Source organism: Triticum dicoccoides, chromosome 3B (assembly GCF_002162155.2).
Source record: "Triticum dicoccoides isolate Atlit2015 ecotype Zavitan chromosome 3B, WEW_v2.0, whole genome shotgun sequence".
NCBI classification, from domain to species: Eukaryota; Viridiplantae; Streptophyta; class Magnoliopsida; order Poales; family Poaceae; genus Triticum; species Triticum dicoccoides.
In genome coordinates, this window is record NC_041385.1 from 640,133,803 (window position 1) to 640,161,561 (window position 27,759).

At 46.2% G+C, this 27,759-nt stretch overlaps 2 protein-coding genes across 2 annotated transcripts; one reads left to right on the forward strand and one right to left on the reverse strand.

Annotated features, from left to right (window-relative positions):
• Positions 1 to 19,744: 19,744 nt before the first annotated feature.
• On the forward strand, positions 19,745 to 20,840 carry LOC119281716 (31 kDa ribonucleoprotein, chloroplastic-like). Its single transcript, XM_037562176.1, has 3 exons — positions 19,745 to 19,862; positions 20,210 to 20,512; positions 20,693 to 20,840. The coding sequence occupies exons 1-3, from the start codon at positions 19,830 to 19,832 to the stop codon at positions 20,747 to 20,749; spliced, it is 393 nt and encodes a 130-aa protein (XP_037418073.1). The 5' UTR covers positions 19,745 to 19,829; the 3' UTR covers positions 20,750 to 20,840.
• Positions 20,841 to 22,062: 1,222 nt separating this feature from the next.
• LOC119277573 (probable protein S-acyltransferase 16) lies at positions 22,063 to 27,542 on the reverse strand. The gene is made up of 7 exons (XM_037558855.1): positions 27,056 to 27,542; positions 24,030 to 24,122; positions 23,847 to 23,948; positions 23,690 to 23,767; positions 23,490 to 23,588; positions 23,320 to 23,415; positions 22,063 to 22,731 (listed from the first exon to the last, which is right to left on the reverse strand). The coding sequence occupies exons 1-7, from the start codon at positions 27,329 to 27,331 to the stop codon at positions 22,594 to 22,596; spliced, it is 882 nt and encodes a 293-aa protein (XP_037414752.1). The 5' UTR covers positions 27,332 to 27,542; the 3' UTR covers positions 22,063 to 22,593.
• Positions 27,543 to 27,759: the final 217 nt, after the last annotated feature.

Below are 27,759 nucleotides of genomic sequence, written 5' to 3' on the forward strand. Positions count from 1 at the left end.
CAGATAGTGTGCGCCTTGGAGATGCATGTACACCGAAGATACGCATAGATATCTGTCACTCTGCCCGTGTAGCACATCGTGCGTAGTACTAGTACCATGTGGCGTACGTTCGAAAATTCAAAAATTCGAAAACCGGAGCGGGCGGGCGAAAGCAAACGGCCCCGAACTGCCAGCGGGACCCACATCTTGCGCAATCGCCAACGGATGCCGCGCCGCCTTCCTTCACTTTCCCCGTCCAGCCAGGCCGGCCGCTGCCGAACTCGCTGTGCATGTTCTGCTCCTCCCCACTCTGTTCCATCCCTCCCTCCCAGCGGTAGAACCGAGACCCACAGCAGGCGGCCGTGAGCTACGACCGATCCAATCCACCCACGGTGGAGCCAGCAGCATTGCGTTCCTCGGGTCGGGGTTTTTCAGAGTTCGCGCGGATGGGACCGGCGCCGCGGGAGGTGGTGGTGATCAGCAGCTCCGACGAGGAGGAAGAGGTGGGCTCCGGAAGGTCGGTTCGCTCGCCCGCCCCCCTGGGATGGGCCGCGAAGCTCGGGGACTCGGCGGTGCCAGCACCGCGGAGGCATAAGGGCAGGTCCCGCGGCGTTCGCGCCGGCAACGACGGCGACTGCGAGGGTGATGACTGCGTGGTTCTGGACGGCGACCCTGATAAGCCGGTTGCGGTTGCGGGGGTGAAGGGGAGGAGTAGAAGGGATGGCGTGCCGGGCGAGGTGGAGATCGTTGCGGTGAAAGGCGAGGTGTGTATTGGCTTGTTCCCTTTCATTTTGAATTTTGATCCTTACAAGAGCATCTCCTTGCATTTGGTGGGTAGCAAACAAGCTGTAGTTATGTTGGAGGCTTTAGAACCCATTGGAAATTTTGGTTACAGCTGAAAACTTTGTCAAATCCGTCAAAGTTGGGACCTGAAATTTGGTTTACAGCTGAGAACATACTTTCTGATTCAAACAATATCTGATTCGTTAAAGTTGCACCATAACATACTTTTTGATTCAAATACCATATTTTTTCGTCAAAGGTTCATCATTGGGTTTTCCAAAATTATACTATTCAAGTTGTAAATAGGAAATGAATTGTCTGATCAAGCACTCAATATGGTTCCTTGACTACCTGTTCTTACTGTCTATGAATATCTGCGGTTTCAGTTCATGTTGTATTCGACAGACATGAGGGATTAGAGCTTATCTGAAGGAATTATACTACACCAGTTTCCCTGTGGTAGCATTCCTTTATCAGTCCAAATACAGTTACATTTACATGATATGCTTCTGCAGATAGCATGCAAGGACTTCCCTCACTCGCGCCATTCATGTTCTGAGATGCCCTTCAGCACCACTTCTCACGTGAAGCATTGCAGCATGGTAAGTAGCAAGCATTTTTACTCCCTGTCCTTGATTCTGTTAGCAATATGGTTACAAAGATTATCCTAGCAGACTAGACAGTTGAGCCTTCCTAATGTGATTAAATTACTGTTTTCCAAATGCAGTGCTACTGTTTTGTATGTGATGCTCCAGCTCCATGCAAGTACTGGGGCCAAGGGCTCTTGAATGATGATCATTGCCATGCCACTGACAAGGAAACAAAGTGGAAAATACTGAGGCAAGCATTTAAGTGCAAAAGTGCTCAGCTGTTGAAATGTGAGATCGGCCTAGAGCCCATATGACAATTTCAGATTTGATCTCTAAGGGCCCATGTAGGTGGCATGACAAGGTGGTGGGAAGTTTAGTCCCACCATGCTAGTGCAAGGAAAGTTGGAGTGGTTTATAAGGGTGGATCTTCTACATGCTATTGGAGCTTGAGAAGAGAAGAGGCCCTCGCGCGCTCCTCCGCCGCCTCGCCTCGCCACGACGTGCCGCGCCGCGGGTTGCGGGAATGAGCCGAGCCGAGTTCACACCTATGCACTTATTTTTGCCAGTCACTAACGGAGAGGTTCTGACAGCAGGGCCACGATCTGAGACGTCAGATCGTGGGCTGTCACGGACTCGGACGTGGGTCAAGCCCACGTCTCTCCACGCGGCTGCGTCTATATAAGTGTGTTGTGTCCCCTAACCCTAGCCGCCACGATCAGATCACATCTTCTCCACGCGAATCGCCCACCTTCGTTCCTTTGCTGCTGCTGCCGCCGGTGACTCCATCCCGTCCTCCGCATACACGGTCGACGGGAGAGCAGGTCTCCAAAACTCCGTCTCTCCGGTTCCTGTACGGCGGCGCCGAACGCGCCGCCGCCGAGAAGACCGAGGCCGACAAGAAGGCCGCCGAGGACGCTTCTGCTGCTGCCACCGTGGCAGCGGCTTCTGCATGGCCTACTGGAGGGTATACCGCGTTTATCCCTCTCTTGATAATTTCTGTATTAGCAGTGCTAGCATCATGTGTTGATTTGTCTACTATTTGCGTAGTACGTGCTTGTTTAGATCAGTACCAGTATGTTGTTAGCTCTGTCAATGCCATGCTAGTTATCTACTTATGGATTAAATTAGTCGAAAAATTGCCTATTTTCTCAGCAATCCAAAAACATATTATGTGTAGGAATTTTTCGGCAAGTGGCTTTGCCGCGGCACTGAAACCGGATAAGTTTACCGGTACGTACTTTAAGCGTTGGCAGACAAAAACCACTTTATGGCTCACGGCTATGAACGTGTTCTAGGTCACCGGTGTGTCCACGGGAACGATTGCTCCTGATCAGGAGAAGGCGTTCAGGGAGGCAACCACTGTGTTTCTCGGAGCAGTTCTTAGCATGATCGGAGATAAACTGGTCGACGCATATTTACATGTGCATGTCGCCAAGGACTTGTGGGAGGCGCTTGAATCTAAGTTCGGGGCCGCCGATGCAGGGAGCGAGATGTATATTATAGAGCAGTACCACGATTACAAGATGGTTGAAAACCGTCCTGTACTGGAGCAGGCTCATGAGATAATATGCATTGTTAAGGAGCTTGAGCTTCTGAAGTGCGAGTTACCGGGCAAGTTTGTTGTGGGCTGCATAATCGCTAAGCTCCACAATTCCTGGAGGAACTTTGCCACCACTCTGAAACATCAGAGGCGTGAATTCTGTGTGGAGGATGTCATTGGCCATCTGAATGTTGAGCAGAATTCGAGGGCAAAGGACTCGCACGGAAAAGGGGCCGAAGGGACTTCTGTTGCCAACATGGTGAACCAGAGGAAATTCAACTCCCACAAGTTCAAGGGAAAGAACGGTGTCCAACAGAATACCGACTTCAAGAAAAAGGGTAAGAAGACCTTCAAGAAGAACAAGAAGGATGAGGGCTGCTTTACTTGTGGTTCGACTGAACATTGGGCCAAAAAGTGCCCAAACAAGTTTAAGAAGTCAGGACAGGACTCTAAGTCTGTCAACATGATTGTGGGCAACAATGAGAATGGTGCATCTAGGTACGGTAATTTATTTACTGTTTTCTCAGTGTTTTAGCCTACCGATTGGTGGGTGGATACAGGTGCAGGTGTTCATGTGTGTGCTGACATTTCATTGTTCTCTTCTTACCAGGTCACAGGCCACGGGTCCGTATTGATGGGGAATGGCGCGAGTGCTTCTGTTCATGGTGTTGGCATGGTCGATCTGAAGTTTACTTCGGGAAGGATCATGCAGCTGAAGAACGTGCAGCATGTCCCCGCCATCAAGAAGAACCTCGTTAGTGGCTCCCTTCTATGTAGAGAAGGGTTTAAGTTGGTATTCGAGTCTAATAAATTAGTTGTTACTAAGTATGGACTATTTGTTGGAAAAGGTTATGAGAGCGGAGGGATGTTCCGCCTTTCCCTCCCAGATTTCTGTAATAAAGTCGTGAACCATATTCATTCAAGTGTTAATGAATCTGAAGTTTGGCATTCATGTCTTTGTCACATAAGTTTCGGTGTTATGACGCGGCTAGCTAAGTTGGATTTAATCCCGAGTTTCACTCTAGCCAAAGGTTCTAAGTGCCTGTCATGTGTGCAAGCTAAGCAACCTCGCAAGCCTCACAAGGCTGCGGAGGAGAGACACTTGGCACCATTAGAACTCATACATTCTGATCTTTGTGAGATGAATGGCGTGTTGACTAAAGGTGGAAAGAAGTACTTCATGACATTGATAGATGATTCCACTAGATATTGCTATGTATATCTGTTAAATACTAAAGATGAGGCTCTACACTACTTTAAAATCTATAAGGCAGAAGTTGAGAACCAACTTGAAAAGAAAATTAAAGGAGTCCGGTCAGATCGTGGTGGAGAGTACTTCTCGAGTGAGTTTGATTCCTTCTGTGCGGAACACGGCATTATTCATGAGAGGACGCCTCCCTACTCTCCCTAGTCAAACGGGGTTGCCGAGCGGAAAAATCATACTCTAACTGATCTGGTTAACCCCATGTTAGATACATCGGGTTTATCCAAGGCATGGTGGGGGGAGGCTATATTGACGGCATGTCATGTCCTGAATAAAGTTCCGACAAAGGATAATGAGATCACTCCCTATGAGAAATGGGCAAAGATAAGAACAACACTCTCGTACTTGCGTACTTGGGGCTGTTTGGCGAAAGTCAACGTGCCGATCCCCAAAAAGCGTAAGCTTGGACCCAAGACTGTGGACTGCGTCAATTTGGGCTATGCTAAGAACAGCGTTGGCTATAGATTTCTAGTAGCGAAATCTGAGGTACCTGACCAGAAGGTCGGTACAATTATGGAGTCTAAGGATCCTACATTCTTTGAGGATATTTTTCCTATGGGAGATATGCAAAGCTCTTCTAGACAGGAATCTGAGGAGATTCCTGAGCCTGCCATTCCTATGGAATATTATGAACGAACACATGATGAAAATCCTGAGGACGATGACGAGGAAACCCTTGGTAGGGGCAAGAGACAAAGGACTGCAAAGACCTTTGGTGATGATTTCTTCGTGTACCTCGTGGATGATACTCCCACTTCTATTTCAGAAGCGTATGCCTCTCCAGAAGCTGGCTACTAGAAGGATGCGGCCCGTAGCGAGATGGATTCCATCATGGCTAACGGGACATGGGAGATCACTGATCGTCCCTATGGTTGTAAACCATTGGGATGTAAGTGGGTGTTCAAGAAAAAGCTTAGGCCCGATGGTACGATTGAAAAGTACAAGGCTAGGCTTGTGGCCAAGGGATATGACCAGAAAGAAGAGGAAGATTTCTTTGATCCTTATTCACCTATGGCTAGACTGACCACCATTCGAGTATTACTCTCGTTGGCGGCCTCGCATGGTCTTCTCGTCCATCAAATGGATGTTAAGATAGCTTTTCTGAATGGAGAGCTAAACGAGGAAATCTACATGCAACAGCCAGATGGCTTTGTGATAGATGGTCAGGAAAGAAAGGTGTGTAGGTTGTTGAAATCTTTATATGGCCTGAAGAAAGCACCTAAGCAATGGCATGATAAGTTTAATACAACTCTGACATCTGTTGGCTTCATTGTTCATGAAGCTGACAAGTGTGTATACTATTGCCATGGTGGGGACGAAGGAGTTATACTATGCTTGTATGTTGATGACATACTGATATTCGGAACCAACCTCAAAGTCATTGAGGAGGTTAAGTCGTTTCTGTCTCAGAACTTTGAGATGAAGGACCTTTGGCTGATGTTATCTTGAACATCAAGCTACTGAGAGATAATGAGGGTGGGACCACACTTCTGCAATCCCATTATGTTGAGAAGGTGTTGAGCCGTTTTGGATATTCGGACTGCACACCATCTCAAACACCATATGATCCTAGTGTGTTGATTCGAAAGTCAAAAGGCATGGCTAAAGATCAATTGAGATACTCTCAAATCATTGGTTCACTGATGTACCTAGCGAGCGCAACGAGGCCTGACATCGCGTTTTTTGTGAGCAAACTGAGCCAGTTTGTTTCCAAACCGGGTGATGTACATTGGCATGCTGTTGAAAGAGTTATGCGCTATCTGAAAGGTACTATGAACTATGGACTTCACTATACCGGAGACCCGTCGGTACTTGAAGGGTATAGTGATGCGAATTGGATCTCTGATGCTGATGAGATGAAGGCCACAACTGGGTATATGTTTACTCTTGGAGGTGGCGCTGTTTCCTGGAAGTCTTGCAAGCAAACGATCTTAACGAGATCGACTATGGAAGCAGAATTAACAGCATTAGACACTTCTGGTGTTGAAGCAGGATGGCTTCGAGATCTTTTGATGGACTTGCCATTGGTTGATAAACCAGTTCCAGCTATCCTTATGAACTGTGATAATCAAACTGTCATCACCAAGGTGAAGATTTCAAAGGACAACATGAAGTCCAACAAACACATAAGAATGAGACTAAAAGCTGTCAGAAAATTAAGAAACTCTGGGGTGATAGCGTTGGACTATGTCCATACGGCTAAGAATCTGGCAGATCCCTTTACGAAAGGGCTGTCGCGTGTAGTGATAGATAGTGCATTGAGGGAGATGGGTATGAGACCCACATGAGTTGCCATGGTGGTAACCCAACCTATGTGATCGGAGATCCCGTGAAGTAGGACCTGGGAAAACAAGCCAGTGGTAAACTGAGGAGAGTAACTTTACTAACCCACTCCGTTGGAGATGCAATACTCTCGGAAACTGTATGGAAGGATGATTACTGTCTTAATGTGTTCCAAGGCTTATATGTATAAGCAAGATGCTGTCCTACAGAGCGATCTTTGGAGGAACACACCTATGTGAGCCTGACTGCTAGTCACAGTCTATGAGATTAGGGTGATCTCTAGTAAGCTCATGAATAGGCCAAGAGTGTGACTTATATGCTCCACGCGAGGGGTCAGCCTTCGGCAGCCCAGTACTAGTAAGACATGTGGTGAAACTTCTTTACGCCAAACTGACAATTCAAGGCATAGTCCATTGTTCAGTTGTGAAGGAGTGTAGCTACTTGCTCTAGGTGAAGCTCAACCTTAACAGGTCTTCACTGAAACACTAGTATATCAAAACAGCGTTTGGAACAAAGGACAAAGTGGGCCCCCCAGATTTGGTGGGGGATTGTTGAAATGTGAGATGGGCCTAGAGCCCATATGACAATTTCAGATTTGATCTCTAAGGGCCCATGTAGGTGGCATGACAAGGTGGTGGGAAGTTTAGTCCCACCATGCTAGTGGAAGGAAAGTTGGAGTGGTTTATAAGGGTGGCTCTTCTACATGCTATTGGAGCTTGAGAAGAGAAGAGGCCCTCGCACGCTCCTCCTCCGCCGCCCGCCTCGCCACGACGCGCCGCGCCGCGGGTTGCGGGAATGAGCTGAGCCGAGCTCACACCTATGCGCTTATTTTTGCCAGTCACTAACGGAGAGGTTCTGACAGCAGGGCCACGATCTGAGACGTCAGATCGTGGGCTGTCACGGACTCGGACGTGGGTCAAGCCCACGTCTCTCCACGCGGCTGCGTGTATATAAGTGTGTTGTGTCCCCTAACCCTAGCCGCCACGATCAGATCACATCTTCTCCACGCGAATCGCCCACCTTCATTCCTTTGCTACTGCTGCCGCCGGTGACTCCATCCCGTCCTCCGCGTACACGGTCGACGGGAGAGCAGGTCTCCAAAACTCCATCTCTCCGGTTCCTGTACGGCGACGCTGAACGCGCCGCCGCCGAGAAGACCGAGGCCGACAAGAAGGCCGCCGAGGACGCTTCTCCTGCTGCCACCGCGGCAGCGGCTTCTGCATGGCCTACTGGAGGGTATACCACGTTTATCCCTCTCCTGATAATTTTTGTATTAGCAGTGCTAGCATCATGTGTAGATTTGTCTACTATTTGCGTAGTACGTGCTTGTTTAGATCAGTACCAGTATGTTGTTAGTTCTGTCAATTACATGCTAGTTATCTACTTATGGATTAAATTAGTCGAAAAATTGCCTATTTTCTCAGCAATCCAAAAACCTATTATGTGTAGGAATTTTTCGGCAAGTGGCTTTGCCACGGCACTGAAACCGGATAAGTTTACTGGTATGTACTTTAAGCGTTGGCAGACAAAAACCACTTTATGGCTCACGGCGATGAACGTGTTCTGGGTCACGGGTGTGTCCACGGGAACGATTGCTCTTGATCAGGAGAAGGCATTCAGGGAGGCAACCACTGTGTTTCTTGGAGCAGTTCTTAGCGTGATCGGAGATAAACTGGTCGACGCATATTTACATGTGCATGTCGCCAAGGACTTGTGGGAGGCGCTCGAATCTAAGTTCGGGGCCGCCGATGCAGGGAGCGATATGTATATTATAGAGCAGTTCCACGATTAGAAGATGGTTGAAAACCGTCCTGTACTGGAGCAGGCTCATGAGATAATATGCATTGTTAAGGAGCTTGAGCTTCTGAAGGGCGAGTTACCGGGCAAGTTTGTCGCGGGTTGCATAATCGCTAAGCTCCCCAATTCCTGGAGGAACTTTGCCACCACTCTGAAACATCAGAGGCGTGAATTCTCTGTGGAGGATGTCATTGGCCATCTGAGTGTTGAGCAGAATTCGAGGGCAAAGGACTCGCACGGAAAAGGGGCCGAAGGGACTTCTGTTGCCAACATGGTGACCAAGAGGAACTTCAACTCCCACAAGTTCAAGGGAAAGAACGGTGTCCAACAGAATACCGACTTCAAGAAAAAGGGTAAGAAGACCTTCAAGAAGAACAAGAAGGATGAGGGCTGCTTTACTTGTGGTTCAACTGAACATTGGGCCAACAAGTGCCCAAACAAGTTTAAGAAGTCAGGACAGGACTCCAAGTCTGTCAACATGATTGTGGGCAACAATGAGAATGGTGCATCTGGGTACGGTAATTTATTTACTGTTTTTTCAGTGTTTCAGCCTACTGATTGGTGGGTGGATACAGGTGCAGGTGTTCATGTGTGTGCTGACATTTCATTGTTCTCTTCTTACCAGGTTACAGGCCACGGGTCCATATTGATGGGGAATGGCGCGAGTGCTTCTGTTCATGGTGTTGGCACGGTCGATCTGAAGTTTACTTCGGGAAGGATCGTGCAGCTGAAGAACGTGCAGCATGTCCCCGCCATCAAGAAGAACCTCATTAGTGGCTCCCTTCTATGTAGAGAAGATTTTAAGTTGGTATTCGAGTCTAATAAATTAGTTGTTACTAAGTATGGACTATTTGTTGGAAAAGGTTATGAGAGCGGAGGGATGTTCCGCCTTTCCCTCGCAGATTTCTGTAATAAAGTCCTGAACCATATTCATTCGAGTGTTAATGAATATGAAGTTTGGCATTCATGTCTTTGTCACATAAGTTTCGGTGTTATGACGCGGCTAGCTAAGTTGGATTTAATCCCGAGTTTCACTTTAGCCAAAGGTTCTAAGTGCATGTCATGTGTGCAAGCTAAGCAACCTCGCAAACCTCACAAGGCTGTGGAGGAGAGACACTTGGCACCGTTAGAACTCATACATTCTGATCTTTGTGAGATGAATGGCGTGTTGACTAAAGGTGGAAATAAGTACTTCATGACATTGATAGATGATTCCACTAGATATTGCTGTGTATATCTGTTAAATACTAAAGATGAGGCTCTACACTACTTTAAAATCTATAAGGCAGAAGTTGAGAACCAACTTGAAAAGAAAAATAAACGAGTCCGGTCAGATCGTGGTGGAGAGTACTTCTCGAGTGAGTTTGATTACTTCTGTGCGGAACACGGTATTATTCATGAGAGGACGCCTCCCTATTCTCCCCAGTCAAACAGGGTTGCCGAGGGGAAAGACCGTACTCTAACTGATCTAGTTAACGCCATGTTAGATACATCGGGTTTATCCAAGGCATGGTGGGGGGAGGCTATATTGACGGCATGTCATGTCCTGAATAAAGTTCCGACAAAGGATAATGAGATCACTCGCTATGAGAAATGGGCAAAGAGAAGGACAACACTCTCGTACTTGCGTACTTGGGGCTGTTTGGCGAAAGTCAACGTGCCGATCCCCAAAAAGCGTAAGCTTGGACCCAAGACTGTGGACTGCGTTAATTTGGGCTACGCTAAGAACAGCGTTGTCTATAGATTTCTAGTAGTGAAATCTGAGGTACCCGACCAGAAGGTCGGTACAATTATGGAGTCTAAGGATGCTACATACTTTGAGGATATTTTTCCTATGAGAGATATGCAAAGCACTTCTAGACAGGAATCTGAGGAGACTCCTGAGCCTGCCATTCCTATGGAATATTATGAACGAACACATGATGAAAATCCTGAGGAGGATGACGAGGAAACCCTTGGTAGGGGAAAGAGACAAAGGACTGCAAAGACCTTTGGTGATGATTTCTTCGTGTACATCGTGGATGATACTCCCACTTCTATTTCAGAATCGTATGCCTCTCCAGAAGCTGACTACTGGAAGGATGCGGTCCGTAGCGAGATGGATTCCATCATGGCTAACGGGACATGGGAGACAACTGATCGTTCCTATGGTTGTAAACCATTGGGATGTAAGTGGGTGTTCAAGAAAAAGCTTAGGCCCGATGGTACGATTGAAAAGTACAAGGCTAGGCTTGTGGCCAAGGGATATGACCAGAAAGAAGAGGAAGATTTCTTCGATAATTATTCACCTGTGGCTAGACTGACCACCATTCGAGTATTACTCTCGTTGGCGGCCTCGCATGGTCTTCTCATCCATCAAATGGATGTTAAGACAGCTTTTCTGAATGGAGAGCTAAACGAGGAAATCTACATGCAACAGCCAGATGGCTTTGTGATAGATGGTCAGGAAAGAAAGGTGTGTAGGTTGCTGAAATCTTTATATGGCCTGAAGCAAGCACCTAAGCAATGGCATGATAAGTTTAATACAACTCTGACATCTGTTGGCTTCGTTGTTAATGAAGCTGACAAGTGTGTATACTATCGCCATGGTGGGGGCGAAGGAGTTATACTATGCTTGTATGTTGATGACATACTGATATTCGGAACCAACCTCAAAGTCATTGAGGAGGTTAAGTCGTTTCTGTCTCAGAACTTTGAGATGAAGGACCTTGGTGTGGCTGATGTTATCTTGAACATCAAGCTACTGAGAGATAATGAGGGTGGGATCACACTTTTGCAATCCCATTATGTTGAGAAGGTGTTGAGCCGTTTTGGATATTCGGACTGCACACCATCTCAAACACCATATGATCCTAGCGTGTTGATTCGAAAGTCAAAAGGCATGGCTAAAGATCAATTGAGATACTCTCAAATCATTGGTTCACTGATGTACCTAGCGAGCGCAACGAGGCCTGACATCGCATTTGCTGTGAGCAAACTGAGCCGGTTTGTTTCCAAACCGGGTGATGTACATTGGCATGCTGTTGAAAGAGTAATGCGCTATCTGAAAGGTACTATGAACTATGGACTTCACTATACCAGAGACCCGTCGGTACTTGAAGGGTATAGTGATGCGAATTGGATCTCTGATGCTGATGAGATGAAGGCCACAACTGGGTATATGTTTACTCTTGGAGGTGGCGCTGTTTCTTGGAAGTCTTGCAAGCAAACGACCTTAACGTGATCGACAATGGAAGCAGAATTAACAGCATTAGACACTTCTGGTGTTGAAGCAGGATGGCTTCGAGATCTTTTGATGGACTTGCCATTGGTTGATAAACCAGTTCCAGCTATCCTTGTGAACTGTGATAATCAAACTGTCGTCACCAAGGTGAAGAGTTCAAAGGACAACATGAAGTCCAACAAACACATAAGAATGAGATTAAAAGCTGTCAGAAAATTAAGAAACTCCGGGGTGATAGCGTTGGGCTATGTCCATACGGCTAAGAATCTGGCAGATCCCTTTATGAAAGGGCTATCGCGTGTAGTGATGCATAGTGCATCGAGGGAGATGGCTATGAGACCCACATGAGTTGCCATGGTGGTAACCCAACCTATGTGATCGGAGATCCCGTGAAGTAGGACCTAGGAAAACAAGCCAGTGGTGAACTGAGTTGAGTAACTTTACTAACCCACTCCGTTGGAGATGCAATACTCTCGGAAACTGTATGGAAGGATGATTACTGCCTTAATGTGTTCCAAGGCTTATATGTATAAGCAAGATGCTGTCCTACAGAGCGATCTTTGGAGGAACACACCTATGTGAGCCCGACTGCTAGTCACAGTCTATGAGATTGGGGCGATCTCTAGTAAGCTCATGAATAGGCCAGGAGTGTGACTTATATGCTCCACCCGAGGGGTCAGCCTTCGGCAGCCCAGTACTAGTAAGACATGTGGTGAAACTTCTTTACGCCAAACTGACAATTCAAGGCATAGTCCATTGTTCAGTTGTGAAGGAGTGTAGCTACTTGCTCTAGGTGAAGCTCAACCTTAATAGGTCTTCACTGAAACACTAGTATATCAAAACAACGTTTGGAACAAAGGACAAAGTGGGCCCCTGAGATCTGGTGGGGGATTGTTGAAATGTGAGATGGGCCTAGAGCCCATATGACAATTTCAGATTTGACCTCTAAGGGCCCATGTAGGTGACATGACAAGGTGGTGGGAAGTTTAGTCCCACCATGCTAGTGGAAGGAAAGTTGTAGTGGTTTATAAGGGTGGCTCTTCTACATGCTATTGGAGCTTGAGAAGAGAAGAGGCCCTCGCTTGCTCCTCCTCCGCCGCCCGCCTCGCCACGCCTTGCCTCGTCACGACGCGTCGCGAGTTGCGGGAATGAGCCGAGCCAAGCTCACACCTATGCGCTTATTTTTGCCAGTCACTAACGGAGAGGTTCTGACAGCAGGGCCACGATCTGAGACGTCAGATCGTGGGCTGTCACGGACTCGGACGTGGGTCAAGCCCGCGTCTCTCCACGCAGCTGCGTCTGTATAAGTGTGTTGTGTCCTCTAACCCTAGCCGCCACGATCAGATCACATCTGCTCCACGCGAATCGCCCACCTTCGTTCCTTTGCTGCTGCTGCCGCCGGTGACTCCATCCCGTCCTCCGCGTACACAGTCGATGGGAGAGCAGGTCTCCAAAACTCCGTCTCTCTGGTTCCTGTACGGGAGAGAGACGAATATGTTTTTGGGAAGCGACTACGCGACTGCTCGCCTCCGATCCACTACTTCCTCAACGTCCGCGTCGTCTCCGTCATCACCATGTCCAGCGACGCCGAACGCGCCGCCGCCGAGAAGACCGAGGCCGACAAGAAGGCCGCCGAGGACGCTTCTCCTGCTGCCACCGCGGCAGCGGCTTCTGCATGGCCTACTTGAGGGTATACCGCGTTTATCCCTCTCCTGATAATTTCTGTATTAGCAGTGCTAGCATCATGTGTAGATTTGTCTACTATTTGCGTAGTACGTGCTTGTTTAGATCAGTACCAGTATGTTGTTAGTTCTGTCAATGCCATGCTAGTTATCTATTTATGGATTAAATTAGTCGAAAAATTGCCTATTTTCTCAGCAATCCAAAAACCTATTATGTGTAGGAATTTTTCGGCAAGTGGCTTTGCCGCGGCACTGAAACCGGATAAGTTTACCGGTACGTACTTTAAGCGTTGGCGGACAAAAACCACTTTATGGCTCACGGCTATGAACGTGTTCTGGGTCACCGGTGTGTCCACGGGAACGATTGCTCCTGATCAGGAGAAGGCGTTCAGGGAGGCAACCACTGTGTTTCTCGAAGCAGTTCTTAGCGTGATCGGAGATAAACTGGTCGACGCATATTTACATGTGCATGTCGCCAACGAATTGTGGGAGGCGCTCGAATCTAAGTTCGGGGCCGCCGATGCAGGGAGCGAGATGTATATTATAGAGCAGTTCCACGATTACAAGATGGTTGAAAACCGTCCTGTACTGGAGCAGGCTCATGAGATAAGCATTGTTAAGGAGCTTGAGCTTCTGAAGTGCGAGTTACCGGGCAAGTTTGTCGCGGGCTGCATAATCGCTAAGCTCCCCAATTCCTGGAGGAACTTTGCCATCACTCTGAAACATCAGAGGCGTGAATTCTCTGTGGAGGATGTCATTGGCCATCTGAATGTTGAGCAGAATTCGAGGGCAAAGGACTCGCACGGAAAAGGGGCCGAAGGGACTTCTGTTGCCAACATGGTAACCAAGAGGAACTTCAACTCCCACAAGTTCAAGGGAAAGAACGGTGTCCAACAGAATACCGACTTCAAGAAAAAGGGTAAGAAGACCTTCAAGAAGAACAAGAAGGATGAGGGCTGCTTTACTTGTGGTTCGACTGAACATTGGGCCAACAAGTGCCCAAACAAGTTTAAGAAGTCAGGACAGGACTTCAAGTCTGTCAACATGATTGTGGGCAACAATGAGAATGGTGCATCTGGGTACGGTAATTTATTTACTGTTTTTCAGTGTTTCAGCCTACCAATTGGTGGGTGGATACAGGTGCAGGTGTTCATGTGTGTGCTGACATTTCATTGTTCTCTTCTTACCAGGTCATAGGCCACATGTCCGTATTGATGGGGAATGGCGCGAGTGCTTCTGTTCATGCTGTTGGCACAGTTGATCTGAAGTTTACTTCGGGAAGGATCGTGCAGTTGAAGAACGTGCAGCATGTCCCCGCCATCAAGAAGAACCTCGCTAGTGGCTCCCTTCTATGTAGAGAAGGGTTTAAGTTGGTATTCGAGTCTAATAAATTAGTTGTTACTAAGTATGGACTATTTGTTGGAAAAGGTTATGAGAGCAGAGGGATGTTCCGCCTTTCCCTCGCATATTTATGTAATAAAGTCGTGAACCATATTCATTCGAGTGTTAATGAATCTGAAGTTTGGCATTCACGTCTTTGTCACATAAGTTTCGGTGTTATGACGCGGCTAGCTAAGTTGGATTTAATCCCGAGTTTCACTTTAGCCAAAGGTTCTAAGTGCCTGTCATGTGTGCAAGCTAAGCAACCTCGCAAGCCTCACAAGGCTGCGGAGGAGAGACACTTGGCACCGTTAGAACTCATACATTCTGATCTTTGTGAGATGAATGGCGTGTTGACTAAAGGTGGAAAGAAGTACTTCATGACATTGATAGATGATTCCACTAGATATTGCTATGTATATCTGTTAAATACTAAAGATGAGGCTCTACACTACTTTAAAATCTATAAGGCAGAAGTTGAGAACCAACTTGAAAAGAAAATTAAACGAGTCCGGTCAGATCGTGGTGGAGAGTACTTCTCGAGTGAGTTTGATTCCTTCTGTGCGGAACACGGCATTATTCATGAGAGGACGCCTCTGTATTCTCCCCAGTCAAACGGGGTTGCCGAGCGGAAAAACCGTACTCTAACTGATCTGGTTAACGCCATGTTAGATACATCGGGTTAATCCAAGGCATGGTGGGGGGAGGCTATATTGACGGCATGTCATGTCCAGAATAAAGTTCCGACAAAGGATAATGAGATCACTCCCTATGAGAAATGGGCAAAGAGAAGGACAACACTCTCGTACTTGCATACTTGGGGCTGTTTGGCAAAAGTCAACGTGCCGATCCCCAAAAAGCGTAAGCTTGGACCCAAGACTGTGGACTGCGTTAATTTGGGCTACGCTAAGAACAGTGTTGGCTATAGATTTCTAGTAGTGAAATCTGAGGTACCTGACCAGAAGGTCGGTACAATTATGGAGTCTAAGGATCCTACATTCTTTGTAGGATATTTTTCCTATGAGAGATATGCAAAGCACTTCTAGACAGGAATCTGAGGAGACTCCTGAGCCTGCCATTCCTATGGAATATTATGAATGAACACATGATGAAAATCCTGAGGAGGATGACAAGGAAACCCTTGGTAGGGGCAAGAGACAAAGGACTGCAAAGACCTTTGGTGATGATTTCTTCGTGTACCTCGTGGATGATACTCCCACTTCTATTTCAGAAGTGTATGCCTCTCCAGAAGCTGACTACTGGAAGGATGCGGTCCGTAGCGAGATGGATTCCATCATGGCTAACGGGACATGGGAGATCACTAATCGTCCCTATGGTTGTAAACCATTGGGATGTAAGTGGGTGTTCAAGAAAAAGCTTAGGCCCGATGGTACGATTGAAAAGTACAAGGCTAGGCTTGTGGCCAACGGATATGACAAGAAAGAAGAGGAAGATTTCTTCGATACTTATTCACCTGTGGCTAGACTGACCACCATTCGAGTATTACTCTCGTTGGTGGCCTCACATGGTCTTCTCGTCCATCAAATGGATGTTAAGACAGCTTTTCTGAATGGAGAGCTAAACGAGGAAATCTACATGCAACAGCCAGATGGCTTTGTGATAGATGGTCAGGAAAGAAAGGTGTGTAGGTTGCTGAAATCTTTATATGGCCTGAAGCAAGCACCTAAGCAATGGCATGATAAGTTTAATACAACTCTGACATCTGTTGGCTTCGTTGTTAATGAAGCTGACAAGTGTGTATACTATCGCCATGGTGGGGGCGAAGGAGTTATACTATGCTTGTATGTTGATGACATACTGATATTCGGAACCAACCTCAAAGTCATTGAGGAGGTTAAGTCGTTTCTGTCTCAGAACTTTGAGATGAAGGACCTTGGTGTGGCTGATGTTATCTTGAACATCAAGCTACTAAGAGATAATGAGGGTGGGATCACACTTCTGCAATCCCATTATGTTGAGAAGGTGTTGAGCCGTTTTGGATATTCGGACTGCACACCATCTCAAACACCATATGATCCTAGCGTGTTGATTCGAAGTCAAAAGGCATGGCTAAAGATCAATTGAGATACTCTCAAATCATTGGTTCACTGATGTACCTAGCGAGCGCAACGAGGCCTGACATCGCATTTGCTGTGAGCAAACTGAGCCGGTTTGTTTCCAACCGGGTGATGTACATTGGCATGCTGTTGAAAGAGTTATGCGCTATCTGAAAGGTACTATGAACTATGGACTTCACTATACCGGAGACCCGTCGGTACTTGAAGGGTATAGTGATGCGAATTGGATCTCTGATGCTGATGAGATGAAGGCCACAACTGGGTATATGTTTACTCTTGGAGGTGGCGCTGTTTTCTGGAAGTCTTGCAAGCAAACGATCATAACGAGATCGACAATGGAAGCAGAATTAACAACATTAGACACTTCTGGTGTTGAAGCAGGATGGCTTCGAGATCTTTTGATGGACTTGCCATTGGTTGATAAACCAGTTCCAGCTATCCTTATGAACTGTGATAATCAAACTGTCATCACCAAGGTGAAGAGTTCAAAGGACAACATGAAGTCCAACAAACACATAAGAATGAGATTAAAAGCTGTCAGAAAATTAAGAAACTCTGGGGTGATAGCGTTGGACTATGTCCATACGGCTAAGAATCTGGCAGATCCCTTTACGAAAGGGCTATCGCGTGTAGTGATAGATAGTGCATCGAGGGAGATGGGTATGAGACCCACATGAGTTGCCATGGTGGTAACCCAACCTATGTGATCGGAGATCCCGTGAAGTAGGACCTGGGAAAACAAGCCAGTGGTGAACTGAGGAGAGTAACTTTACTAACCCACTCCGTTGGAGATGCAATACTCTCGGAAACTGTATGGAAGGATGATTATTGTCTTAATGTGTTCCAAGGCTTATATGTATAAGCAAGATGCTGTCCTACAGAGCGATCTTTGGAGGAACACACCTATGTGAGCCCGACTGCTAGTCACAGTCTATGAGATTGGGGTGATCTCTAGTAAGCTCGTGAATAGGCCAGGAGTGTGACTTATATGCTCCACCTGAGGAGTCAGCCTTCGGCAACCCAGTACTAGTAAGACATGTGGTGAAACTTCTTTACGCCAAACTGACAATTCAAGGCATAGTCCATTGTTCAGTTGTGAAGGAGTGTAGCTACTTGCTCTAGGTGAAGCTCAACCTTAACAGGTCTTCACTGAAACACTAGTATATCAAAATAGCGTTTGGAACAAAGGACAAAGTGGGCCCCTGAGATCTGGTGGGGGATTGTTGAAATGTGAGATGGGCCTAGAACCCATATGACAATTTCAGATTTGATCTCTAAGGGCCCATGTAGGTGGCATGACAAGGTGGTGGGAAGTTTAGTCCCACCATGCTAGTGGAAGGAAAGTTGGAGTGGTTTATAAGGGTGGCTCTTCTACATGCTATTGGAGCTTGAGAAGAGAAGAGGCCCTCGCGCGCTCCTCCTCCGCCGCCCACCTCGCCACGCCTCGCCTCGCCTCGCCTCGTCACGACGCGCCGCGCCGCGCCGCGGGTTGCGGGAATGAGCCGAGCCGAGCTCACACCTATGCGCTTATTTTTGCCAGTCACTAACGGAGAGGTTCTGACAGCAGGGCCACGATCTGAGACGTCAGATCGTGGGCTGTCACGGACTCGGATGTGGGTCAAGCTCACGTCTCTCCACGCGGCTGCGTCTATATAAGTGTGTTGTGTCCCCTAACCCTAGCCGCCACGATCAGATCACATCTGCTCCACGCGAATCGCCCACCTTCGTTCCTTTGCTGCTGCTGCCGCCGATGACTCCATCCCGTCCTCCGCGTACACGGTCGACGGGAGAGCAGGTCTCCAAAACTCCGTCTCTCTGGTTCCTGTACGGGAGAGAGACGAATATGTTTTTGGGAAGCGACTACGCGACTGCTCGCCTCCGATCCACTACTTCCTCTACGTCCGCGTCGTCTCCGTCATCACCATGTCCAGCGACGCCGAACGCGCCGCCGCCGAGAAGACCGAGGCCGACAAGAAGGCCGCCGAGGACGCTTCTGCTGCTGCCACCGCAGCAGCGGCTTCTGCATGGCCTACTGGAGGGTATACCGCGTTTATCCCTCTCCTGATAATTTCTGTATTAGCAGTGCTAGCATCATGTGTAGATTTGTCTACTATTTGCGTAGTACGTGCTTGTTTATATCAGTACCAGTATGTTGTTAGTTCTGTCAATGCCATGCTAGTTATCTACTTATGGATTAAATTAGTTGAAAAATTGCCTATTTTCTCAGCACCATTATCTTATCCAGAGGAACGCCCGAGTGTTGTGTACCCAACAACGCCATCCCCCAGACATCAGGAATATTACGAGGAGTACACACCAGAGGAGTACTTCGAGCCGGACGAGGAGGCCACGGTGTGCATTGGGAATCTACCGTATGACATTGACAAGAAGGACCTTGCCCTGCTCTTCAAGGATGTTGGCATCGTCATGTTCTCGGAGGTGAGCATTCTTTGCTCTTCATTGTCCTTGCCGGTAACCGATATATGAAAATAGTGCCCCAAATTCTTGATTAATGAGTAGTGTATGCATAACTAAATATGGCCCTGCAACTACTGGTAGCAAGATCACGCAGTTCTGTACTCCCCCTGTTTTCTGTGGTCATGTACATTGTTGAAGTCCATAGGGTGAGGCTGCTCGAATCTAATAGTATGTAGCTGATTTGTGAGCTTGTGTGATATCTTTACGTTGCAGATTGTACCTGTATTATCTTGTTTCGACCGATGCTTGTGCTGTGTGGAGATGCTGTTGATTACAGAATCATTACGTATTCATTTCTAGCCACTTGGTTTGGTCATTATACTCTTTTCATATCTAGCTTCTAAATAAACTCTCAAATAATTTAAGCATGTTTCTTATCAAGACTGAATGCATTGTTTCTTTGCCTTCTCTAGGCAATTCATTCGCTAAATGGATATCTGTTTCATCAGTGTTGTTGATAGGCAGTTAGACAATGAAGTTATTAAGACATGTATGGTTTTTCTTTGTTCTGAAACACAGTTTCTACTTTGTGCCTGTGCAGATCATTTATGACAGGGAAACAGGCGAGAGCTGTGGATATGGGTTTGTCACCATGAGTACTGCTGAGGAGGCCAAGAAGGCTGTGGAGATGTACAATCGCCGTGTGAGTATGTTTTATAAATGGTAGCTTGGTGCGGCTACTCTCCGTAAGTTAAAAAGGGCCTATTCTTCTATCGTAGCTGCAGCTACTGTGCTCAGAGTTGAGCAAGTATATGATCGCAGTACGGATGGAGTGTCTTCCCCAGGTTTGTATTTGCACACCTTTCATGTAATAGGATACAGTGGTGATGTGTTGTGGTACTGGTTTCTGGTTTGCATACAAAGTTAATCATTTTCATGACAGTTCCCTTGGTTTCTGATTTTTGGAACTCCTTAATCTGAAGCCCAACCCAATACATATCCTCATTCTGCCAATTTGTTTACTAGATCATGCAACGACATGCCATCTATATGAGACTGTTCTTTGACATGATTTGCTTCTTCTAGTTGTTATTACTTCTCGAGGCCAGTGTCACGTGTAATCGCTATGCTTAAGAATGTAATAATGGAAGTTTTCATGCTTTGCTGATTTACCTTTAATTTGAACATGCAGGAGATGGACGGCAGGCCCCTGACTGTGTACAAGACAGCTGCTACCAGAGGTGCCCAGACAGAAGAAACGCCGTCTCCCCACCCCTGTCGATCAGAGTCTTCTTCGTTCAAGATCTATGTGGACAATCTTCCCTGGAAAGTGAGCAACTCAAACCTGAAGCAGCTGTTCAGTTACTATGGTGAAGTGGTCGGTGCCAAAGTTGTTTACCACCGCGGAAGAGAAGCCGGGCGCTCCCCATTCGGTTTTGTCACGATGGCGACGCGGCAGGAATCGGAGAATGCCATTTGGCACCTCAACAAGCAGGTCAGTCAGTGCGTGGTCTGGTTGGTTGCCAGTCAATTGTTGTACGAGCAGATGAAGCAGATTTGGTTTTACTGAGATGATTGGAATCACGGTTGTGAAGCTAATTTTCAGGCACCATTTTCCTTGCCCGAACGGGGTATATGTTGACACATTTTCATGTTTTGATTTTGATGTTTGCAGGTTTGGTGGGGACGCAAACTGCGAGTGCAAGTCGCAAGAGAGGAAGGGACACGGTGAGGGTTTTAGGTGCTGGGCTTTGCAGGTTTAGGTAGGAGCATCATAGCACGCGTGATACTGGTCTAGATTCAGAGCCTCCATCAGCTTTCTTGCCGTGCTTCTCTTTTCGCATTTAGTGTTACTACTCCTGTAACAGACGAGTAGAAATCATAAGCATTATGCTTGGTTTCAGACCAATACTACTACCTCCGTAACTTATACTCCTTCCGTCTTCTTTTTTTGAATACACATAAGCATGTGTATCATTGTGTTAGAGAAGAAGCGGCAAAGAAGCTCGGTACAACGCCTTTCGGCCATTGCAACGCAAGGATTAGCAGCCACACACACCAGACACATCCATCCATGTTTTTAGTGTTAGATACATCCATATCTAGACAAATCTAAGACAACTAGTTTAGGACAAATCTAAGACAACTAGTTTGGGACGGAATTAGTATTTCATAAAAACCTGTAATTTTAATCATGTTGGCTAATGTATTCACGGCTAAAGCGTAAGCATACACTGAACCTACACATCCAGACGTCCTACACTATAGTAGGCGGCTTGTTCTGCTGCCCTCCTGCTGCCGCCGCGGGTGGTGCCACCGTCTCGTAGCAGCCTACAGCCAAGAAGGCAAACAACTCCTAAAGCTATGTTCGTTTAAACCTCTCTTGGAGAGGATTGGAGAGGTTTGGACGGGATTGAGGTGAATTTTGACTTATAGGGGATTTAGAGTCAGTTTGGTTGGTGTCCTCAACACCATGCTTGAGAAATTTTGATGCCTGGCACGAGCCTGGGAAACTGGAAAATATTGCCTGGTCAGGCAAGTATAGCGGAACCCTGTTTGGTTCACGACCTGGCCTGCTGAGCACTTAAAAGTCAATTTGATGTCTGAAACAGCGATTTGATTCCTTCGCTACTGCCTCGTTCCTTGAGCACTATAATTAATAAGCCCAGGCGTCCAAATTCACATGCCTGGACGAGGCTAACCAGCTTGCCTCGTTTTGGGGCCAGGCTAATTGCGTTGTCAGATTTTGTGCCCAGGCTGGCTCTCTCATCACCGGGATCTCAACCAAACAGGAGCCAGGCAGCTCTCAGGAAGGCCCCAGGCCAGGCATCAAACATCCAGGACATGAACCAAACTGACCCTTAATCCTCCCCAATCCATTCCAATCCTCTTCAAAACTCTTGCAACCGAACAGGCCCTAAATTGAATCTGAAACCTCCAAATTTAGCCATCGCAGCTTCTCATGCGCCACAGGCTGCATAAGTTTCACAGAGAATGGCCTGCTTTCAGGTCACAAGCATGCATAGCAGCACGTATGGACACACATTTTGTAAACAGATTTCACGGATTCAACATCTATAACACAACAGCTCTATACATATTGAGTAAACTGGACATTTGTCCCTAACTCTCTCTGACACGAAAACGCAATATACGGACTTCAGGTAAACGACACTTCAGGCACTTACTTTACAACAGAGCGGTCTTTGACTCATCAGTTCAGACTTTTTTGTATGAGTACAGGCAGGCCAGGCCACTCCAGTGATTCTTCTCATCAAGCGGGCCAAAAAGTACTCCCTCCGTCCGAAAATACTTGTCATCAAAATGGATAAAAAGAGATGTATCTAGAACTAAAATACATCTAGATACACCCCCTTTTATCTAGTTTGATGACAAGTATTTCCGGACGAAGGGAGTATAATGGAATAACTAGCTAGATTAGGATCTCTAACTCCAGACACATCCCTGGGGCCTGGAGGAAATACTCTTGAAGCTCCTCAGCCCTCACTATGTACCTTACACTTGCAGCATGATTCACCGATTTGATCCCACAATATACGCTCTCAATGCAAGAGCTCAAGACATTGCCAGATGCTTTTCTGCTTTGGATGGTAGTGTAGATAGCGGAATATCATATGATGTGCGGAAACGAACGCCGTTGCCTATGTTCCTCGATACAGGGCAGAACCAGCATAGCATGTTGGGGCCTAGGACCTGTCATAGGGGAAAGAGTTGAGAAAACTGATGCCTCATGGTTCCTGTTATACTTTTAAGAGATAAATTTACATATTAAGAAGCACTCTGAACTGGCGATTAGTCAGAAAAAACCCGAGTGCATATTTTAGGAACGCGCCCGCGCGGGCATGCCCCCACTATCAAGTGTGTCCACTTGCACATTTCGAAAAAGATTGAAATATTCCTAGTTATGTACTGTATGAGAATATTAGCAGTACCAAAAAAATTGTGCAAAAATATGCATATTCCACGCAAAATAAAAGGTTAATATGAAAAATGCCATATAAACCATGCTGGACATAAGAGATAGCAAGATGTAATAGTGGTCTGAATTTTTCTTGCCAAAATTTGCAGATATAAATGCTGTCTTTATTTTTGTTAACTTTTTTTTTCTGGAATACTGCATTTACACTGTTTGAATGGACAGGTAGAAAGCATGGTCATGGACTTAGAGAGGCTATTAACAAAGTTACTGACAAGGCATTTGCATCATTGCATGGTAAACATACTTGAGTGCTGAATTGTTTGCGGTATATGTAAAAGAGAAGTGATGGAAAGAGTTCTTACCGAAACAATATTATGATACACACCGAGATCATATGGATGATGGTAAAGATTTCCAGCCTTTTCTGCCAACCACATTGCCCTAACTCCTTCATGGTACTGCAAACCATAGCTACCATTATAGATAGGCAAACAATTAAGTCCTCAAAGAGAAGGGATCCTATTTTTCAAACCTCAATAGTAGTTTTATTATGCAAGATGAGGTAAACATGCCAGACCAAGAGGATAGACAATGCCAAAGTCATTACACACACAAAGACACCACAAATAACCTGCACATTTTTTACATTCTTGTGTTAGTTATCTAGAAGAATGTTTTATCTGCCAGCATTTTATATGCTGAAAACTGAAATAACTTTTTCAATTCACTTACTAACGATTTTCTTGGAGAATCAATTCCTGATTGTTCATCTTTAGGCACACTATGCACTGCGCCTCCAATCATCAGAGCCTTACATAAATTTGAATCTTCTCATGGTCAATCACAGCACAAGCATACTCACTAAAGTAAATCAAGGATATTAAAGTACCAAAGAATAGAAGCTTGCGGTTGCAGCGTACAGCACAAATACGAGGAAAATTTTGTAATTCTCATGCCCAACGCAATTGTTAATCCAAATACAGTGGTGGTCCTGCATAAAAAAGTAGCACAAATGCAAATAAGAACCACGCAATAGAAAAGTGTTACACGAATCATTGTCAATAATCAGCACCATTTTCAGAATACATCTCTTGCAGACACGACAATGATGCGCGCGAGGAGGTTTATAATGAGAACACTTCTGGCAGTATCTCAAATCACCACCCTGCAATGACAACATGGAGGCTGATAAGATATTATTAATAAGAATTAAATACAGGCAACAAGGTAAGTTGTATCCTTTGTACATCGGCAAACAGTCACATGGCTTTCAGTACACAGCAATGAACATCTATTTCGGTGACATAGATTAAGCTTGCCAAATCAACTGTATGTATGCGCATACAAGTCCGCCCATACATCATTAAGCACTCCATGCAAGACTGGACCTATAGTTTATGTTGAGATATATGTATTATCGAATAAGTAACGAAAGTAATCTGTATGAGATTCAGGAATATCACACTTTGTGCATTCTTGTCCCACCCTTCAGCTGAAAATGGCTCCTTTTATTCATCAATCAAATATTAAATATTACAGTCAGGGACCCATGTTGGTTCAGGGGTATACCAGACATACACACAGAAGTTTTGGAAAAAGATAGGTATTTTATTTTCTTATTTTTAGAAATAGGAGGGCCTCCATTTTCCATTATGGGAAACCCCGAGAAGTTCTTACAGACTAGAAGTTCTGTGCAGCAGAAAGCTAACACAAAAAGCTTGCTATATAAACATAACAAACGGAAAATCCCTCTTGGTGATGAAGCACACAGAAAAGGTGCACCATCCAATGCTCCAACCCATAAGACCAGTCCGAACAAGGCACTGACAGCAACAGCTTGAAGCAAGCAAAAGAACCACATCTCAGTAAAATGTGCACATCTTAATATTTATACAGATCAACAATAGAGATAAAGAGTTTGTTGAGTAAAGCCATTTGTTGACAACAGTAGTCTGTAAAATCCTTGCCACGCAGATCGCAAGATACAGAAGCAAGGCAATAAAATACAGAGGAACAGCAGAGTTCAGAGGGAAGAGAGAGCAACTAAGGAAAAAAAACAAATTTCTCTTTTCATTTCTTGAGAGCAAAGACAACAGGAGTTATATATCCTTCCCTTACGACTCAGATCCACCTGCTAAATAATCCGATATAACACACACCACTACAGGTCAGATGAAACACAAACGTCAGCAAATCGTTAACCTCTGCCACTAGCGACACCCACTTGTTCTTCGGGTTTGTCATTGGCGGTACTGGTGCCGGTCATGACATAAGCATAAATAAAATCCAAGCTGACCCATTGGTAGGAGGCACAACTAACAACTGGCAGCTGGTCGCGACATCGGTTCATGTTTTTGATCAGTTGCGTCACCTTTGTGCTTGAAAATGGAAAATAAAATCTATGTTTATTCTTTTACTTTGTTTTTTAGTATGTTGTCCCCCTTTATGATGAATGAACGTTTATATCCTTCTGACATCCTTCAAGAAATTGGTAGCGGTTCATTGTCGGCATGCTGTGTTTTTTCCTTTCGTGCGGGACAACACAGGCTTCTTAAAATGGTGCTACTGCTAACACTAATTCTTTCCATGGCTATAGTTAGAGCTGAGACTTATATTATACGTAATAGACTCTGTGATAAATAAGCTAAAATAGACCAGGGGTTTAATGATATAATGACTGCTGTGTTACATTTAGTGAGTGTGAATTCTTTGTGCAAGTTAAGGATGGTGAGTGGTACACCATGCCATCATTACCTTGCTTGCCACTACAGGTCACACGAGACCCAAACGTCGGCAAATCGTTGACGTCTGCCACTAACGACACCCACTTGTTCTTCAGGGTTTGTCGTTGGCGGTACTGGTGCCGGTCATGACATAATCATAAAAAAAAAACCAAGCTGACCCACTGGTAGGAGGCAGAACTAACAACTGCAGCAGATGGCGACATTGGTTCAGGATTTTGATCAGTTGCGTCACCTTTGCTCTTGAAAATGGGGAACAAAAATCTATGTTTATTCTTTTAGTTTGTTTTTTAGTATTGTGTTCCCCTTTATGATGAATGGATTTTTATATCCTACCGGCATCCTTCAAGAAATTGTCGGCGGTTCATTGTCGGCATGCTGGGTTTTTCCATGTGGTGCGGAACAACGCAGGTTTCTTAAAATGGTGCTAACACTAATTCTTTCCATAGCTATAGTTAGAGCTGAAGACTTACACCCTCTGTTCAGTAATGTATGACATTTTTGCAGTTTAAATTGAACTACCAAAATGTGCTACATTAGTGAACAGATTATATTATACGTTGTAATAAACTGTGTGATAGATAGGCTAAAAATAGAACAGGGGTTTAATGATATAAACACTGATGTGTTACATTTGGTCACTATGAATTCTTTGTGCAAGTTAAAGATGGTGAGTGGTGACACCATGCCATTATATCTTGCTTGCCATGTCAAATTGTAGTTTTTATTGATTACTAATTTTTTTCCTTATAAATTACTCCGTATATGTCTTTTTAGACATTTCAAATGGACTACAACATATGGATGTATGTAGACATATTTTAGAATGTACATTCACTCATTTTGCTCCCTATGTAGTCACTTGTTGGAATCTCTAAAAAGACTTATATTTGGGAACGGAGGGAGTATATGACATTGTGTAAACAGTTTGTACTTTTATTTTCGTTTTTGTGGACTTGTATGTTTTAGGTTGCAAAGTACTCCATCCTGAAATCCTGGAACCGTCACTAAGTACAGTGTGTCAGTGACAGAGCAGGACACTCGTCAGACCCATCTTGGACTTGGACATCCATCAGTCCACCTCCCACTGAGATATCACCAAGACAAGATTGACTGATTTAGCTAAAAATGGCAAAGCAGCCTTCCGCTTCAAAGATCCGAACCCCGCAGACGGAATCACCAGCTCACTGAATCTTGCTTCCAGGTAATGTTCTACCACATCTAAATCCAAGACCCCAAATGTCTGAGGCCTAATTCGGCAACCGGAACATAGGGGCCACCGGAGAGATCCCATCTTCGAAGCGGGATCTGGGTGTGGTGCCGGTGCGGGAAGAGGGAGGCTGGCGACCGGTCATACCTTGCGCTTGATCTCATGGAGGGGAGTCTCGGCGTCCTCTACGTCGGGCACGAAGGCGGGCGGCACGCGGCCCGGGTCGCGCGTGACGACGAGGCCGTAGGCGGCGACGCAGGCGAGCGCGAGCGCGGTGTAGGCCGCGACGTTGGCAACCCCCGCGGCCGTGGCGAGCCCCAGCCACGCGGGGATCGCGAGGAACACCGCGGTGTAGTAGACGTACCCGATCGCGGCGAACACCGAGATTATCGGCAGCGTGACGTAGCCCGGCCGCCCCGCCATCCGAGCAGCCTGGCCGCGGGAGAGCCGAGAGCGGCGCCGCGCAGCGAGCTAACCGAAGCAAAGCAAGCAGCTTGCTGGCGTCTGACGGGGAAAAGGGGCGTGCCGGGTCGGTATGGGTGCGATGTGATGGTGGCAGGCGGTATAGCGGCGAGTGAGGCGCGGGCTGCGGTTGGTAGGCAGGTGGACGTCCGGAGCGCGGTGCGGCGCCGTGCGGTCCATGTGGTTGCCGGGGAGGCGTCCGGGTTTGGCTCGCGTAGCCGTCACGGCTGCGGCCTTTGCAGGTCGAGTTAAATCATCACGCATTTGGGGGTTGGGGCGCACATTTCCTCCCTTCTTGAAATTCGTCGTACCGACTCTCGGCCAAAGTCACTTTGATTACCTTTCTGTAACATCAAAAAATTCAGTTTTTGGAATGTTAATTAAATATT

Coding starts and splice junctions, on each gene's coding strand:
- LOC119277573 (XM_037558855.1), bottom strand. CDS start 27,331: ATGGCGGGGCGGCCGGGCTACGTCACGCTGCCGATAATCTCGGTGTTC. Junction 23,589..23,689: donor ATTCTCCAAGAAAATCGTTA/GTAAGTGAATTG, acceptor AAAAATGTGCAG/GTTATTTGTGGTGTCTTTGT. Junction 23,416..23,489: donor ATAATAAAACTACTATTGAG/GTTTGAAAAATA, acceptor TATGGTTTGCAG/TACCATGAAGGAGTTAGGGC.
- LOC119281716 (XM_037562176.1), top strand. CDS start 19,830: ATGATCGCAGTACGGATGGAGTGTCTTCCCCAG. Junction 19,863..20,209: donor GGATGGAGTGTCTTCCCCAG/GTTTGTATTTGC, acceptor TTGAACATGCAG/GAGATGGACGGCAGGCCCCT. Junction 20,513..20,692: donor TTTGGCACCTCAACAAGCAG/GTCAGTCAGTGC, acceptor TGATGTTTGCAG/GTTTGGTGGGGACGCAAACT.